This window comes from Photinus pyralis, unplaced genomic scaffold, assembly GCF_008802855.1.
Source record: "Photinus pyralis isolate 1611_PpyrPB1 unplaced genomic scaffold, Ppyr1.3 Ppyr1.4_LG6, whole genome shotgun sequence".
NCBI classification, from domain to species: domain Eukaryota; kingdom Metazoa; phylum Arthropoda; class Insecta; order Coleoptera; family Lampyridae; genus Photinus; species Photinus pyralis.
The window spans coordinates 8,110,507-8,129,641 of record NW_022170663.1 but is presented as its reverse complement, the minus strand read 5'-3'; the positions used below and the strand labels follow the sequence as shown (position 1 = coordinate 8,129,641).

General features: G+C 34.3%; 2 protein-coding genes across 2 annotated transcripts; both read left to right on the top strand.

The window, feature by feature from the left end:
* Positions 1-1,229: 1,229 nt before the first annotated feature.
* Positions 1,230-12,415, top strand: LOC116174232 (GTP-binding protein Rhes-like; the record flags this gene model as incomplete). Its single annotated transcript, XM_031492125.1, is given in 2 exon segments — positions 1,230-1,422; positions 11,879-12,415. Coding segments are annotated over 2 exon segments (614 nt in total), but the record flags the coding sequence as incomplete, so codon positions are not given.
* A 4,185-nt stretch (positions 12,416-16,600) lies between these two features.
* On the top strand, positions 16,601-17,572 carry LOC116173841 (MAPK regulated corepressor interacting protein 2-like). Its single transcript, XM_031491557.1, has 2 exons — positions 16,601-16,754; positions 16,816-17,572. The coding sequence occupies exons 1-2, from the start codon at positions 16,750-16,752 to the stop codon at positions 17,093-17,095; spliced, it is 285 nt and encodes a 94-aa protein (XP_031347417.1). The 5' UTR covers positions 16,601-16,749; the 3' UTR covers positions 17,096-17,572.
* Positions 17,573-19,135: the final 1,563 nt, after the last annotated feature.

The window sequence follows — 19,135 nt, the reverse complement described above, 5'->3', positions numbered from 1 at the left end:
GTAACTTTCTTAATACAGTGAACATTTTTATTTCGCTGATAGATTATGTTTAAATAATGTATAAACAACCCTTAAACTGCCCTTCAATAATAAATTTCCGTATGCTTTAAGCTTGCCAAATATTTTAAGTAATTCACACTATAACTTATAGAATACTTAGAATGCGGGGGTTGTAATTTTCGTCATACAGTGAACATTTTTATTTCGTTGATAGATTATGTTTAAATAATGTATAAACAACCCTTAAACTGCCCTTGAACAGTAAATTTCCGTATGCTCTAAGCTTTCCAAATATTTTAAGTAATTCACACTATACCTTATAGAATACTTAGAATGCGGGGGTTGTAATTTTCGTAATACAGTGAACATTTTTATTTCGTTGATAGATTGTGTCTAAATAATGTATAAACAACCCTTAAACTGGCATTTACAAATATTAATAATGGTTAGTAGAATCGGATTGAAAACGGCATTACGCATTATCCTCGAACTCAGCAAACGTAATTTTACACGAGCGATTCAATGAGTTCCATTATTTAATCGGATCGGCAAGAATGTTATATCACTTGCCTCATTTTACAGAAAAAATTCCTGGGTATGACACCAAATCCTGGCGTTGTTCTGTTTTCAAAAAATTTTCCCACTATGCCCTCCGAATTTGTTCACTTAAATCCCGCCTTACGAATCATTCCCCAGTCATTTCCAAATGTGCCCATTCTGCATGTTCCATGATTTTGAATCAAAGAGATCAAATACGATACAAACTAAAGACTTTTTGGTTCTACTGATTTCTAAAAGTAATCAAGAGACAAATTCAAGAATGAAAATCAATCATATTTTAGTGAACAATCTAGGGTTACATGTGACTCCTTTTCAAAGTACATGTGACTCCTTTTCAAAGTAAGCCAATATTCAGTTCTGTTTTTGAGATCCTATTACTTTCCCATACCAGCAAAACTAACGTAGCATAATAATGGAAATTAAATGCGCCTTACCGCACTTTAGAAAGCAGAAAAGCGTAAAACACACCAACACCACCGAATCCCAGCCTCATGTATACGTAATTCTATACTAGGATATTCCTAATAGCACCATTCAACTAATTATTTAATACATTATCCTCATAAAGTTATCTCGTATGTAAATTAAGTTACTCAACGCTCGTTGTAGTCGATAATACGCTATCCCTTTCCAAAACTAACGATGCTAAAAACTTCGTTTGATTTTAGGTGACCTTTTCGTCATAGTATTCAGCATGGATAGTCGTGAGACGTTCGAAGAGGCACTTCGATTAAGAGAGCAAATATTAGAAACGAAATTTAGCGCAGGTGGTGCTTCAAATAGTGGAGGACTGACGCGCAAAAGAAATTTACCTCGCGTGCCAATGGTGTTAGCTGGAAATAAATGTGATAAGGAAATGAGGTGAGATATTTATTCATAAAGCCGTTCTCCAACTCGCAGGGAATATTATTCCAATATGCTACTCAAAGATGACGGAACTTCATCACGTGCCACAGTAAAATAATATACCTCAAAAAATTGAACGACATACGTGACAGGATTAACGTTAAATGGGGTTTCAAGGAGATCGATTCCAGTTTTCTCGTTTGTCAGCGCCCTAAGATTGGAGAAATCACGTCTAGACAGGAATAATAATTTCGGCGATTGTAGCATAAACTTCAATTTCGGTATATTGATTCCATAAACGTCACTTAGTTAAATCGATTCAATTTTCGAAATGAGACGGGGGAAAATATTATGGCGCGTACTAAATAATTTATGGAGAGCAAATCCGTGCAATTTTAATAATTAATTTCTGAAATTCCCCTTCTACTAGCAGGTTCTATTCGATTAAAGTCGTTTTAATTAACGACTCTGAAAGTCCATACTATTGAATAAAGCAACAAAAAATTACGCAATTAGCACTGCGGCATGACAAATCGGCGTTAGCAATGAATAAAAAGCTGCCACCTTTAATTAAAACTGTTCTTAAACATTTAACTATTTTAGTTATACTTACTAAATGCATACACAATAATTTATATTGCGTATAAGACATCTAAACTGACCTGGGAATGATTTGCCATCATAAGCCACGATTCAGTTTTCACTACCGACACTCGGATTGATCTCTAATGCGCCACGATGGCGCTTCTGTTACGCTGTATTATATTACGAAGTAAGACAATTCCATGGTCTTAGAAGATATCTTAATTCCATACTAGATTAAATTGAATATGAATGTAACTCTTTAGCGGCCTTTTTGTACCCCTTTTTTTGGATTTCATTACTCAAAATCAAAAAGAGACACAAGGGATCAGAAGATGATTATCAAAATAAACCTCCGCAAGGATAACGAATTGAAAATGGTTTAAATGACTAATACAAAGAAAAAGTATAGTATTTATTACAATTCGGAATATCGATAATCAAGATGCAATCAAACGATAACCTCAGGGAGTACGATCAAATTAAAATCTTACCATTGAACTTTTAGGTGCAGCCGTTTCCGAGCTCAGAAAGGAGTGCAATCAGATAAAACACAAAAACAAAAAGAGAGGGTATGACAAAAATTTTCATCGACAACGAATTGTCCGTACAAATCGGCGATATAATAAAAGCATAAACGTTTAATTACTAATTTACAAAGCAAAAATGGTTGAATTATTGTAGAAAAAATCCTCAATAGCGTCTGTGAAGCGTCGAAAGTAAATTACACGAGAAAAACTTCACCTAAAATATATCACACGCCCAGTAAATCCCTTTGTCAGCAAAGGTACCAAGTCGCGTTCGGTGCAGGGAGTGCGCACCCAGAAGAAGGGAAATTTTGTAACCAGAGAAACTACAGTTACTGTATAAAGACAGTATGGCTCCAGGTTGGCCATGTGTTTCCCAGTTTATCATTGAGCTGATTGGTTTACCGAATTAGTAGATTTTTCTATGGTTACAATAATGTTGTCGCAATTGTGTCCATGGTTTCCAGGTTAATTTCCACCAATCAAGTGTATTTGGCGGATTTCCAATAGAAGATAACACCACCGTATGACCAAACTGTCTCTATAGAGTCATTGTAACAGAGAAAGTATACTTGCACGACCTTTAGAGGGGAAATAAAAAACTATGAAATAAAAACTCCAGCAAATTAAAAATTTAAATGGTGAAGTAAGATTTAAAAAAGTTACAAACTTCCCCATTTACAGTACAAAGAAATATAAATTAAAAAGAAAACTAGCAGATAAAATCAAAAACAAAAATTAGAACAACTAGCAGATCAAAGTATATTTTCTAAGAATGTTACGGAGTGAAGAAATTGAAAAGCAAGTGGAAGGTGTTACGATTAACATTAAACATTTTGCTACGGATGTATACAAAAAAATCAATATTATTGGAAATTGATCAGATGATACCTATACTGAAGATCCAAAAATTAAAATAAATGCTAAAACAAAATTTTTAAAAAATTAAATCAATATTATTGTTTAAAATTAAAAAACAGAAATATACAAAGGCGCGACGGTGTATTGGCACAAAATTCTGAGAAATGGCATTCGAGTTCCATCAAAAAACTACCTGAAAGTTCCGCTAAAACGTTTTGAAACCTTAGCTTCTATAACTGCACGAGATTTGAAACGTTCTGAAGTTTTTTGGAGCCCTCTGAACAAAAAAAAGCAATAAAACTTTATGAACTTACAAATCATTCTCAAACTGTCTGAAGGCATTGAAACGCTAATCTTCCATACTTTCTAAATCCCTTTGGAACACTACAGTTCAGATGCTTACTACGCAGTTGCTAGGCGATTGAAAGTTTCTTAAATTATTCAAAAAAGCATTAAACTCTTTGAAACACTGACTAATCTTCTAAAACCATCTAACTAACATTGAACTCTCCACATTCTAATATCCTCCGAACTCTCAAACTTTATGAATTCACACTAAACTTCGTCGAGCTGCCGGTAAAAACTTTCTGAAATTCCCTAAAATTCCGTAAAACTCACTAACTCACAAGTGTGCGACCGTCTGAAATGCTACGGAGGTCTCTGAAATGCTATGGAGCTATGGAGATTCTTTGAAAGCCTATAAACCTTTCTAACATCTTTCATTATTTAAAATCATATGGATGTATGTTTTATAATAAGTTCCACAGGTTTCTGCTGTACCACATCTCTGTAGCGCCCTGAAATTCCGCCAAACTTTCTGAAACTCCAGACAACTTTCCGAAGCTGCATGATACCGTGTAAGTCACTGTGGCCAAAGCTCCTCAAACTGTCCGAAACTCCATAAGACTCTCTGAAACAAACACTACACAAGAATCCTCCAAAGTATTCGAAACTATCTCCAAATTTTCTTTGAAACTCCCTAGAAAATTTTGATCTTCTACGAAATTTTCTGATGACTTGATTCTTTTTCACATAACTTTTCGGAGGTCTTTAGAAGAATTTTCAAAATGACCTGCGAACATCTGAGCCACTTAAATGCACCAGTAAAACTAATTTTTTGAAAGTGTTGGCAGCGTTTCCATAAAGCTACGTTCCTTATAATTTTCTGAAACTCCGAAAATACCGAAATCCTATAAAATTTTCTGGCTTTTAAAGTTCTATAATCTTTCCAAAGCTGCATGAAATACTTTAACGCGACCTAAAACTCCCTAAAGTCTTCTAAAACTCTTTGAATTTCTTTCAAACATTTTTGATTTTTTTCAAAACTCCCTGCTTTTTAAAATCAAAAAACCAAAATCGGTTTTTCGCATATATCTCCAAAACCATGCATTTTTCGAAAATATATACGGTGAAAGAGAAGAAAATTTCCTACAAAAAATGTAGTTCGCATATTTTCACTAAAATTCACCCTTCGGCGGAAAATCAGAAATTTTTAATAAACGGTGGTCTATATTTTATCGAAATAATTTATTAATCAATTAATTCACGGGCCCCAATTCTCAGGTACATAAATTTGCAAACATGCACTAAAAATAATACTCCTACGAATGCAATTAATGTCATCTCTGAAATAGGATTATTAACATAAAAATTGGTGAACGTTTAGATTATAATTGTACAAAGGGAAGTACTTCTGCAATCAAAATTATTGGACGGCCAATTCCAACATCGGATTTCGAAAATAATTATTGTGACAGAATATATACCTTTTCAGAAACGGAAACTACGCAAAACACGCAGATGCTAACGACCAAAAATGAAAAAGTTAGAAAAAGCTCTTATAAACTCTAACTTTAGAAAAAAATTATTACTAATTAATACTCGTAAAAAAGCCAATTTTTTATCTATAGAAACAACATGTTCCATGATGGATTTAGGTATCTTGTCATGTCAAGTTTGTCACGCGGAAGCTGTATCAACTTCGTGAGTTCTCTCCAGATCCCTATTTTTTTCATTGCAACTTTAATATTCACCTAAGTTGGGACTTAGAACTTTAGTACATCACGCGCCAACCCTTATTAAACATTAAAAAAAGGCCGAAGGCACCAAAAGAGTAGTATAACAGGTGAAGCTTTTAAAAGCTCGTAACAGGCCCCAGGTGAACAACTCATGCTGAGGCTCTTTAAGTAAGCCACCGTTGGATTTACACACTCAGTAGGTAGGTATCTTTTTTCCGGCGTTTCCGTCGTAAACTACGCGAGCTTTAGATTGCGATTTTATCCCCATAACAAAAGCTCAGTTGGCGCCCAGAGATTAATTTATACTGTCGAAATGTGCTTTACGCCGCCACGTAGCTTGTTTAATATTTGATTTCTAATGTGGAATGAGTTTTCACAATTTCGATTCCAGTTTTTTCAGCTCATCGATGTTCAGCGCGCCGATCTCGGGATGGAAATGGGCAGTAATCAGCCTTTGTGAGGTGGAAGCTCACAGAGAAAATACACGTTTGGGGTTAGCATTTCAGTCTGTCTAATAGAGTCGATTTTCTCACCGAATTTTAATTTTAATCGCCATGCCGCAAAATCGTGAAAAACAACGCATCGACAGTATAAACTGTATACACTATTTTAAAGTTGATTGCATTGCTGACTTTTTTCTTAGTCCTTTTCACCGGGTTTCTCATCCTCTCGTAGGGATTTATCTAACTTAATTATATCATAAGCGTACAGGTGTGATTTTTTTTCATTTTCACTATGAGGATTTCGTAAACTGTAAGAGATACCAAGTCGCTTAAATGAAAAATAAATAAAATAAAAAACCAAAGAATGGCAGACAGTAAACAAGTGCCATAAATTTATGATTTGCTCTTTTTAATTAATTTATTAATATTAATATGTCAGTTTTGACAGGTGTCTGACAAGAGGCAGGAAAAATAGTCAGGACTGTTACTGCCACTGTCGGGGAAACTAAAATTTCCTAGCAAAGTTGGCATGAAAATGAAATAAAATTATTCAATGTGTGTTCAGGCAACAAGACTCTTAATACTTATTTAAAATAGGATAAAATTCGCGCGAGTAGGAGAATTTGATTGATGGGCATACTGAAATCTGAAGGATGGATACTTCACATTTCTTGGTCATGTTTTAGATGAGATTCGTATGCCTTACCTTTAGTTGATATACGAGTGCAACCAATTTCAAATTTTCTCAATTTAAATAATTTCCCATTGAGGTATTTACAGCATCCTCTACAAAGTGATTTACTATTTGCAGTTCTAGTCCTAGTAGACTTTGTTGAGTAAACAAGTCTGCAGTAACTGATATTAGTTTTTGCATACTAGGGGGATGAGCGAAATTAATTTTAATAGGTAATGAGAATCTGCAACGTTATGACTTTTACACAAACACTAAGATGTTTTCAGATGTTTATGAATGTTTATGAATAAAATTCATATCCATCCGATTAAAACACCTTCAGATAATAACCAATAAACGCTTGGAAAAAAATTACATTAGCTACAATTCAGTAATGTTATTGCTTCACGAGATAGTCGCATTTGATGTCAATACTCAATACACCTTTTTACATTCGATCAAACCAATTTACGAAGAGTTTTTTCCACTATGAAACGGATGCTTTCGAAATTAGTGCCACGAACCCTTCAACAGGTGCTTCAGGCCACGAGAAGCACATTTTATTTTTGATTTTTGCAAATAAAAGAAAAATCGCACGTTGATAAATCGAGGGAACTCAGTACAAAGGGCCATTAATTGAGAGTTTCGGTCGCAATTAACGCTTTGATGCACTGACTGAGTTCTGGCGTTGTCATGATCGAGAATAATTTGTCTATTCCGATTCTTTTTACTTCGTCGATAACTTCCGCTAAGTAAATTGTGGTATACCAATCAACATTTACGATTCTACGATTCTCTTTAATAGTTCAGCTTTTTGCAGCCACCGCAATCACCTTCAACGATCTAATAATTTCTCGGTCCTCAACAAATTTTATGAAATTCTTCTTTAAGGTTTCCGCACTGCATTTACACACCGTCTTAAGCTACATTTGTTACGAAAAACGCCATTAATTTATCATTAATAATGATTTCAATAATTTTTGAGAAAGAAAAAACTAAGCTGATGGGTCTGTAATTTTGAAATTCACTTTTATCGCCTTTCTTAAAGAAGGGAAGTACTGCGTGTTTTAATTTGGTTGAAAATGTAGAGAATTTAAAAGTTAAATTTATTATATGAGTAATTTTTTTTTCACAGACTAATAAAAAATTGTGAAGATAGTCTTTTAAGTCCTCTTACTCATATAATAAATTTAACTTTTAAATTCTCTAAATTTCCAACCAAATTAAAACACGCAGTAGTACTTCCCTTCTTTAAGAAAGGCGATAAAAGTGAATTTCAAAATTACAGACCCATCAGCTTAGTTTTTTCTTTCTCAAAAATTATTGAAATCATTATTAATGATAAATTAATGGCGTTTTTCGTAACAAATAACCTTCTTAATGATAATCAGCACGGCTTTATGCGAAACAAAAGCGTAGAAACATCACTCTTCGCATTTATCAACAAAATAGTCGAAACCATTGATAATAAATGTATTCCGTTAGGAGTTTTCATAGATACGAGCAAGGCTTTCGATTGCGTAGACCATACAATTCTGTTGGAAAAACTGGAAAGATACGGTATACGGGGTGCGTGTTTGGAGTGGTTTCAATCATATTTAGAGAATAGATACCAAACAGTACGATTAACTGAAAACAACGAAATTGTCCTATCAAATAGATTGAAAGTTAAAATGGGCGTGCCTCAAGGGAGTGTATTGGGACCAACACTGTTCATTATATACGTAAACGATCTGCTAAATCTTTTTACTTACAACTCTAACATTCACATCACTACATATGCGGACGACAATAATATATTAATTACCTGTCCAAAAAGTAGCGATATCCAACCAATTCTTAGTACAACTATGGATACTATTTTAGAATGGATGGAAACTAATAAATTGTGTCTAAATATAAACAAGACAAAATGCGTTCCTTTTGTTACAGCTAGATCTAAACATGACTTTCCCCAATACATTATCTATAAGGACTCGAAGATTGAACTAGAGCAAAATACAAAAACATTAGGCATAAATTTAAATGAAAACCTTAAATGGGACCATTATATAGATAACTTATGTAAAAAACTATCGTCGTCCATTTTTGCAATAAAATCCCTAGCACACAAATGCTCTAGTACAACCCTCAGAACATTATATTTTGCTTGTTTTGAAAGCCATATAAGATTTGCAATAATTCAATGGGGGCAATCTCCCAACCTATTAAGAATATTTAAGCTGCAAAAATATGTGCCACATGCCGATCCAGGTTTAAAGAATTAAACATTCTAACGGTACCATGTCTGTACATTTATGAAATCATAAAATATGCTTATCAGAATAAAAAACAATTTAATTCCCTTTCTCACAACCACAACACTCGATTTAAAAATAACTTGCTACCTCATAAGCATAAAACGACATATTACCAAAAAAGTAGTCATAATAACGTCTGTAATTTTTTCAATTGCTTGCCAACCGATCTAAAAAACATAAACAATATCAATAAGTTCAAAAACACCTTAAAGTCCTTCTTAGTTAATGCTGAATATTATTCCATTAATGAATTCTTTACATAATATGGCGTTGTCGCGGACCTTACATTATAACTGCATACTGTAATCTTCTATAAATTTTATAATTTTATCATATTTGTTTGTACCGTTTTATTATTTTACATTATATTGTAACTGTTGACATATTTTCCATTTATATATGCGGACTCACTGCATGTACTGTATATATAGTGAAAATAAAAATATACTCTACTCTACTCTACTCTACTCTACATCTGTCCGCATCTTATATATAATACCGTCCTTTGACCTAATATAATTTCATGATCAAAATAGAATGTAAATAATAATGTAATCTTTTATATACACAAATTCCCTTTAACTACAATGTAGACCCGGCGACAGTTGCTGCCCTTTTTCTTGAAAATGTGGGTGGTTGAATTGATGGTGTATACGGGGCAATATTCATATATTTAAATCAGATGTGTAACAAAATACCGTTTTGAAACTGTAAAAATTTCGACTACTTTCGGAGATATTCTAAAAAAACAAAATTTTGCAAAAATTGTTTTATTCTTTTCCGAAGATATTTAAAAAGGTATTTCAAACTAAATGACACTTATTAGATGCTAGTTTTCAATTTTAAGTCTGACGTTTCGCCTACGGTTAACCATCATCGACCTTGTTCTTTCTTATAGAAGTCATTTTTACTTTTTGTGTCATTTGACGGAGCATTTTTTACTGATTTCAAAAATGTAAATTTTTTTTTAATAAAAAACCGCAAATTTAAACTACCTATCTATCTCTTACAGTCTACGAGATCATGGTGGCCCTCAAATTTGAACCAGCCTGTATATTTGTTGACATACATTGTATACAGGGTCTCTCTTTTAAAGGGAAAATCTGCCGTATATGAGAAAGAAGTACTTTTTTTAAATAATGAAAGTTTTCTAATACATCCGCTTATACCGGAAATACATACAAACTTCCTTATTCTAAATAGAAACTCCCATTTTTTAAGATTCTTAGATCATAGACATTATCTATGGCTATCTTTGACCGTTTTGGAGATATTTGAATTTCACATCTATCCATGTTACCTTAATTTCTTTCCTTTTGTTCCGAGTGTCCTTTTGATCATTATTCCCTTCCATCTCATAAGAGTTTTTATTTTCAATTAATCTCATTTACAACTTCTTTCTCTTCGTTTTTTCCCTTATTTTTTCACCCCACCACCTTCATACACGTCATAAACTTAATTTCCTCTCCGCAAAAGTTCCACTTTGCACTCTCTAGATTCCTCTAGATTTCCAGTATCTTTATTCTGCAGTTTTCTTTATTGTCTTCTATGCAATGGAATTCTTATAAATATCTACATTTTCGTGTCCTATTGTGCTTTTTTCTTGCAATGTTCTTCCGTTTCAATACTTACGCCAATTTCACTATTTTCCCCTTTTTCCGGGTCTTCTGTTTTCTCCTTTACTTTAATACTTTGACATACCTACTTCCTTTCAACTATCCTCGTGCACCTATTCTGCTAACATCTCTATTTCTTCTGACATTTTTTAAGCTTTTTTTCAATTCCGCTCCGTTTCTACCTTTTGCTCTGTTATTTAATTTCCTCTGACCCTTTCCTTTCTCCATATATTTGGAATAATATGCTTTTTGCTTTGAATTATCATGTTCCTCCTGTAATTTGGTTTTGTCTGCACTTGCTTCTTTTCTTCTCAGTTTTTCTATCTGCCGTGTAAATAGTTTCTTCTCAATAGACCCGTTTTTACTCTTTCTAAATGAATATAATCGCTTTTTAAGTGTGGATTCCAAAACAAAATCTTTTAATTAAATTTACTTAGAAGTGTCGCGAATCTTTAGTTTACTCTGAACTGTATTGCTAAAATGCTCCCGCAACCTAGAACCTACTGTGGACAACACACTGTTCGCATCGCTAACTCAAACGCGAATAATAACTCATCCTTAATTAATGATTAAATAAAGCCTACAACATGGTTTCTTATTAACCAGAACGGACATCTTTAATCAGTAATTCGCATCGTCAATTCTGTTCGACCAATTAAATAAGAGCTATGGTAATAAACCAAACCCACTTACGATCAAATATGCCAAACTTGCATTTCACGACAACCAAGACCTCACGCTTATTCAGTGGTTTGGAGTAGAATTAAGATATTACTGCGACATTCTTTCTCTAGGACTCTCCAACGCACAGAACAGAACAAATGTCATATTAAATGACGTCACTTTAATATTCAATTAACGTATACAAACGCATTATACTACAAAAAGAGATCTCAAATATTATAATAATAATAATAAATTGTCTTTTATTGGATAGTGTATAAAATATATATAAAACATAATAGAAAGAAAAAAAAACATAATTTTGACACCATCCAATGGGGCGCAGTTCAGATGGGGTACATGACCACACATCTGCTCTTCCACTTAACCCTCACAGTTCTGTTAATAATAATCAAATAAACTGACCAGAACAAGAAATATGCGTTGTTCGGCGAAACACACGAATCTAACTGATTCTTCTCAGAAACAAAACAAAAACTCACTTTTAATACAGCACAACTGACTCGAAGAGAACACTTCACGTTGTGGCTGCTCGGATGGTAAATCTTCTCTTGGTATTATTTCTTCGTTCTTGATAAAACAAACTTTTTAAACTCGAAATTCCATGCGTAGAAACTTCTTGCACAGCATTAAACATTTTTCCGCATTATACTACATACCTTACGCTCTCTTTCAAAATAACCGAAGAAGAAGTGATAAAACACCTGCATCGCTTATCCCGCACGTGACGTTGTTCGTTCCGTATTGAAACACAGTTTTTGTTGCAGAACCGTAGTTCCAGAAGAAGCCAAAGCCTACTGCACAAACCAAGAGTGCTGTGCATTTATAGAAACGTCGGCGAAGAAAAACCACCAGGTGGACGACGTATTCTACGAACTGTTTCTGATTGCCAACCTTCCCTTGGAGATGGCGCCGAACCACCACAAAAGGGTCAGCGCCAGTTTTGGATCGCCGTGCCCCCTGCCGCCGCCGGCACCGTCGCACCATTCGAAAAAGTACACGTTATCGGTGAAAAGAAGATTGAGTGACGCTTGCGGTGTCGTAACGCCAAATGTAAGAAGACCAAGTATTAGAACAGACTTGATGATAATGCGCGCTAAAACATGTAGCATAGGCGATAATAACAGCAACGGCAATAATTCTGTTCTAAACTGGAAATCTTTAGAATACCGCTGTATATTACAGTAATTGTTAAGCATATTATTGTGTTGGGAACAAATTTATCAAAACACCATTAGATTTTTTAATGTTACTTTGTTGGGTTTATTATATGAATAAATAAATGATACACGCATCTTTATGAATGTACATTATTCACGTTTAGTTTTGGAAAAAGCCCCATTTGGATCCTCCGGGGGTTAATTTTGCAGCATACATTAAATTTATTTTGAACAAGATCGATACGGCCTGTGTTGGTTTTATTTTACTTTCAGTTAATCTGGAATCCCTGGGTGAGTGTAATGATGTCAGGAATTCGCTACATTGTTTCGGTTTCCTTCGGGATACTAAAACGAATGTATTTATTAGGTTCCACGTTCATTGCCGTAATGTAAGTAACTTCAGCAAGTAAAAATTCAAACCGAAATCGTACATGAATGTAATTGAGGACCGAGTTGAGGACTTTTCGAGATTTCATAAACCTAATTACTAATTAAGTTCTGTTAATGGCCCTTGGAATTCCACCAATACGAGGAGTTACGCAAAACATGGTTTTTAAATAAAACTAAGATCAAGAGTGTTTCGTTTAGAAGTTACCCTCAAAAAAATTCCCGTAACTACATTTTTTCTTATTTTTTTTTCTCTGCAACCAGAAAATGCATCAACACGAATTGTACGTCTTGGATTGATGCTTGCTCTTTCCAATTTTTCCAAAAATTTTATAGTCTAAAATTTTAAAAACCCATAAACACTAAAATTTTAATCCCGAAACAAGACATCTCAAACCTGAACAACGAACGTTTTATGCTTTAAGCTTCAATCCTCAAACCTCCGCCCTTAATAATCATTAGGGCTAGGATTTTAATGACGTTAAAAATCAGCGAAAATGCAACATAAAAAATGCAATTATGACTTAAAAATCTCACAAAAATGACATAAAAATTTAAAAAGATGACATTTTAAATAACAAATAAATTTATTGATGAAGCTGAATAAGACCGCAAAATTATGTTAAGAAGCAATTGGGTAAGATAAGACATGAATTTCATTGGTGGTTCATCTCCACCCTGTCCAGGCCAGTCGTAGAAACTAGGTACCTATGTAAGGTACTGACTCACTTACCGCATCCCAAAGAAATTTAATCCCTTAGTGAGGAATGGGTATTCGTTTGTGGATGACTTAAGGACTACGCATTTAGTTTATAATGGAGGTTTTAGGCTTCATTTCTAAACAGGTAAAGATACCCGGAACTAAAGTCACTAAATATAGAAAGTACCGCAATCCATTGGGCTCGTGTGTTAGAGAGAGAACGCATGATTTTTGCCCAAAAATGGCGGAAGTTACCAGATTCTAGTAACTTTAATGTTAGGGATTGTTCCACCTGTTTGGAGATATCTGTACATATTTTTATAAAACATGACAGTACTATGAAGTTAGGTTATAAAAAATGACAGCTATTCAGATTTCGTTTGTCAATTTTTTTAAGTTGGCAGCAAATTTGCCCAAAAATGGCGGATGATTGCGGTACTTTCTATATCTAGTGACTTTACCCGGAACTACCGAGAAAAGAAAAATATTGCATTGTGTTTTAGAAATATAAGACTGCATGAAAAATAAAACTTTAACAAAGGTTTATAAGTTGGCCAAGAGAAATACCGTAAAATATAAAAAAATTAGCGCTATTCCTGAAAAATGCAAAAAATTCAAAGTAAAACACACAAAAACTCCAAAAAATGCGTAAAAATTAGCAAAAAATGACCCATTGCTCAAAAAAATGCACAAGTTGCTGTCATTTGATTCAATTTATCCTGAAACAAGTTTATATATAACAGAGCAATCTCTCAGACTTTCAGAAAAAAAGATACAAAATCATCAAAATCCTAGCCCTAATTAATCATTAATCCCAAGACCGCAAATGCCGCAATCTATTCTAAAACGATCAAGAGGAGTAAGACAACTTTCCATGAAATTAATCATTAAACATCTCACATCTAGATATCACATACTAAACTGAATAGTAGTTAAGTTGAAGACTCCCTTTCCTCGTATTGCTTACGCACTGTTCAGCAGCGGGCACGAGAGAGTAACATGTACAGCGAAAAAACTGAACTGTATGAGGTACTCTCTCCACATATGAAACGTTTAGTCAAATTGCACAGGGAAACAGCACGCTGATAGTACTCTCTCGCATGAGTAGGTATATAAATAAATACTTAATAACATAATATAACGACATAATCAGCGATACAGTATACAAAACAAAGAAATATGATTCAGTAACGGTACTCGAAACAAAAGCTTGGAGTGCGCGATGCAAGTAACACATTATCACAGAGCGTTTCGTATTTGATTATTATCTCAGATGTAAGGTGTGTTGTCTAACCGTAGTTGTATGTCACCACAGTATCTTTAGTTTGATATCCTAATATTATTTTAATAAAGAGCAAATCGGTGAAATAGACAGATAAAGATTTTTAGAAGGTGCTAAACCGAGGAAAAACGTAAAATAGAACAATTGGGAGGGACATAAAATTAGAGGAATGGAAATAACATTTTTCTGACACTACTTTAGAAACGACTACCTACTTTCGTTTTTAAAAAGGGTGAAGAAAATGTGATTTTCCTCTCTAGCGAGGAAAGTAAAAAACAACTGCTGCGTTAATATTAATAATGACATTTAAAATTGCCCGCGTCTAGATTGCTATGTGTCAAAGTTCATTATTGCATACGATAATTTTTCAATTTTGATTGTAGTTTCAAAAAAAAATGTGTAGGTAATACTTGAGAAGAAAGTGTTTTTCAGCTCTCGTTCAATTGACACACTCGTTACGCTCATGTGTAAAGCCTTTGAATATAAATTTTATATTCAAAGGTAAGACTTTGAACTCGAGTTGAAAAACTTCACTTTCTTCTCTAGTTGTACAAATAACTATTTATCAAGGTACTACAAGGAAAGTAGGAGAAAGAGGAGGCTATGACATAGGTAGGAAGAGAGGAAGTTGAGATAACAAGAAAAGAGATCGAGTAGCAACTAAAAAGACCGAAAAAAGAAAAGCAACAAGGAGGGACGAGATAGGAAATGAGGCTTAGATTTTCGCCACAGGTCGGATCGAGTAAAGGATGAGGAATCTAGTAAACAAGGTATGGGAAGAATGGAAGGAAGGGGTAATGGTGCCAATTTTCAATAGGGGCGACAAAGACTATGTGGAAAATTATAGGGAAATCACGATAGTGACGATGGCGTATAAAATCTACGCAATGGTACTCATTAAAAGGTTAAAAATAGAAATGCAGAAGAGGATGACACAAATGGGATACGTGATATGTTTTCTGTGGTATTACACAGATTGTTGAAAAGGAAAAAAGGCGGAAAGGTGTTTGCGTTTGTCTTAAAGGCAGCGTTTGACATAGCGGGAAGAGAAAATAGACAAGAAGTTAAAGAACAGAATCAAAGAACTGTATGGATAATTAAAATTGAGGGTGAGAATAGAAGGGAAGGAGTCTGAAGTATTTTTGACACGTCAACACTAGAACAAGGATGCCCACATAGCCCAACCCGAGGCCCAACCTTATTGAATCTCTACATAAGGGACACGGAAAAAAGTACTAAGACAGTGCCAAGGTAGAGGGATCGTAGTAGGAAGAAGAAAGATATGGCCCCCGGCATACACGAAGGACGACACAGTGATAACGGCAACGATGGAGGAAATGATGGAAAGAATGGAGATGTATTATGGGAAAGAAAGGAATGGAGCTAAATGTAGATACGTAGAAGATGATGAGATTTCGGAAGGGGATGAAGAGAAAAGGGAGTTTGAATGGAAATGGAGAAAGATAAGATGTTAGAGTTCTCCCTCCTTCCCGATTTTCACCAAACCTTTTCAATCTCAAGTAGGAGGTACAGCCCATGTCAACCATTATTTGGTCAATGTATTCTTCCTTGGGTCTGCCCTTCTTCAAGGGGGCCAATTTCTTGTTAGTTAACACGCTAATTAAATATAAGAAAATCATCCGGGAGAAAACGGCTCCCCGAAAATATCCCAGGTCCTCTTTTTTAAAATTAATTCTGCAAAGTCTAAAGGGTTAGCTGCAACCCTACGTACTTCAATGATATTAAAGTTGCCTAAATGCGCATGACCCTCAAAGGCATCGTTGCCCATTACATGAGCTTCAAATGAGTGCACTGATTGAATATTACATTTTATATAATTATTATATCAAGTTTAATATACGCAAAAATGGTTGTTTAGTATTTAAACAATTTGTTAAACGTGACAACATAGCATTTACGTTTCAAGTTCGCGGACAGCTGTCAAAACAGAATAGATGGAGCCACCATACAGCACAGTTTTTTTAATGGAAACCATAACCCAAACATCACTAATCTATTAATTTATTATTTACATTTTAAGTTTTAACAAGAAATGCAGTAAATGACACACCATCTAATTATTTCAACCTTTTAACAATCTCTACAAGCATGAGGTGAGTAAAGAACGTATTACTTTGCATGTAGAAGTTAATACAAAAGGTGTGTTTTTCTCAGTGGTCCAAGGATGAATGCGGCCCCTATCAATGGGAACAGCAGAAGGCCTAATTACGTGAGGGTACCGCCTATAGAACGACCGTCTTCATCGCAACACGACGACCTTATTAAGTTCATTCAGGAATCTTGGAGTAAGGTTTCGCAGGAAGTCGGTAGGAACGCGGGTAATACGGCGACCTATTATCGCGAGCAGGAGCCTGAAATGTTGAAGAATTTCGAACCGTTTGACCTAGACGCGTATTGGGGAAAGCGAGGTATACAGAACGTACAACACCAATGATGACTAGTTGCTCACTTTTAGTTTTGTTAAATAATTTTTAGATTTATTGAATACTTTTATATGTGACACCATTTTTATCTGACGATTTACAGCTATTTGTAAAGAATCTGCGCATAGTAGACGACACGTCGTGAATAAATCTCTCTAAACTATAAACCCTGTTGATATTGTATAAGCTTGATGAGTGTCGCTTGTTTGTTAAGAAAAAATCTACTTATTATTGCGTGTTTACACAGCGTGATTGCAAAGATTGTGTGTTTTGTATGCCGCTTTAAAATGATAGTATTATCAAGCAATAATCGATTTGATTGTGAGTTGTTACGACCACTTATTATAGAAGTCAGATAACTTTCATAGATCTTTACAAATATTATGTATCTACTGTATTTCAAAAAGACGTATTACCTTTTACTTTTGTACCTACTTATATCATTGTTCTTTATTTGTCTTGAAATGATAATAAAACATTTAACAGTTTAAATTGGTTTTATTTAGTGGTAGTTATGGAAGGGTACAAGTGCCAAACTGTACCTAGTTTCTTTCATGATCATTAAGGAGTTGCTATAAACTCACAGAGCTAAAGACCAGCTTTGAATATAGATAATAATTAAAGATGTACAGCTATAGACTATGGAAGAATATAAAAAGAAGTACTTACCGTTTACCAGGATCACGATTGGAGTGTATAGTGTGTTGCCTATAGGCTCCTCTGTAGTCAATCCGCCATATTTGAAAAGCCAAACGTACTTATGAAATTATGCTATTTTGTAGTTGAAATCTAACAAATTCTCGATAGCGGATATTCTATGCAATGATAAAAAGAACGTCGGCACTTAAAAAAAGTAAACATATCGGTCTTAGTTTTTCAGTTAGATCCATGAATAGAAAAATCGTTTTTCTTAAATAGCAGCCGTTGTAATGAGAGTAGAAAACCGTACAGCACCAATTTGGAAATGTCACAGTATTTTCTACGTCGGCACTTAAAGATATCATTTCCATCTATTATAATAATGCGTATATTTAAAAAAATAGATTCCGGGATTTTCAGAAAAAAAGGAAAGCGCTAACGTACAGATAGGCAACTCAACTTGCACTTAAAACTCAAAGATGATATCTCATTACTTGAAAGGGTAATAAACTACCTGGCGACATCCTACACATTGATACCCCGTTCCTAATGACATGTATTAGTTATTAGGTGTTAATAAATTGCTGTAAATTTTTTCCTTTACAAAAGCGTACTATTTGAATGTATGTTATGTGCAGATAAAGCGCATTTTTAGCTTCCTAGCATGTGCTAGGTAGCTATTGCGATAGCCGTTTTTTTAACATTTCAAAATTTCATCAAATGTCGACGTTTTAGACCATTTTAAGCAACTTTTAAAGAATAAAATTTTTTTCCGTCTGTATGTACGTACGTAGTACGTACGTTTGTTGGCAATTTTCTGAGAAAACGGCTCGACGGATTTTGTTGAAATTTTGTATATATGTTTTAGGCATACCGAACAGAAAAATAACGGGCCGGATTTTTGAAAAAAAATTTTGGAGCGCCGTAACGGCAACTTTTTTTTTCAAATAGCAACCTAAAATTTTTATTCTATTATTTGGAAGACCTTATTTTCCTGTGTACAACCTACAAAAAATTGGGCCGGGTTATATTATCAAAAAACGGAGAAAAAAATTGTCAAAGTCAAAAAATTGTGTTGCATATGTGCAAAACGCAACGATATTGTTTCTGAAGCAATTTAAACGAAATTTCTATGGTAAGTCCCTTTAATAAAAGCAAACAAAATACATGCGCAAAAATCGTGTTGCGCATGCGCAGAAATGGAATTTTCTTATTTATGGAACAATTAAAACGAAATTTGGATGGTAGGTCCTCCTAATAAAAGAAAACAAAATGCATGCGCAAAAAATCGAGTTGCGCATGTGCAACATCAAACTTTCTTATCATTTTAAGCAACTTTTAAAGAATAAATTTTTCCCGTCTGTAAGTGCGTACATATGTTGGCAATTTTTGGTTTCAGCTAGGAAGCAATT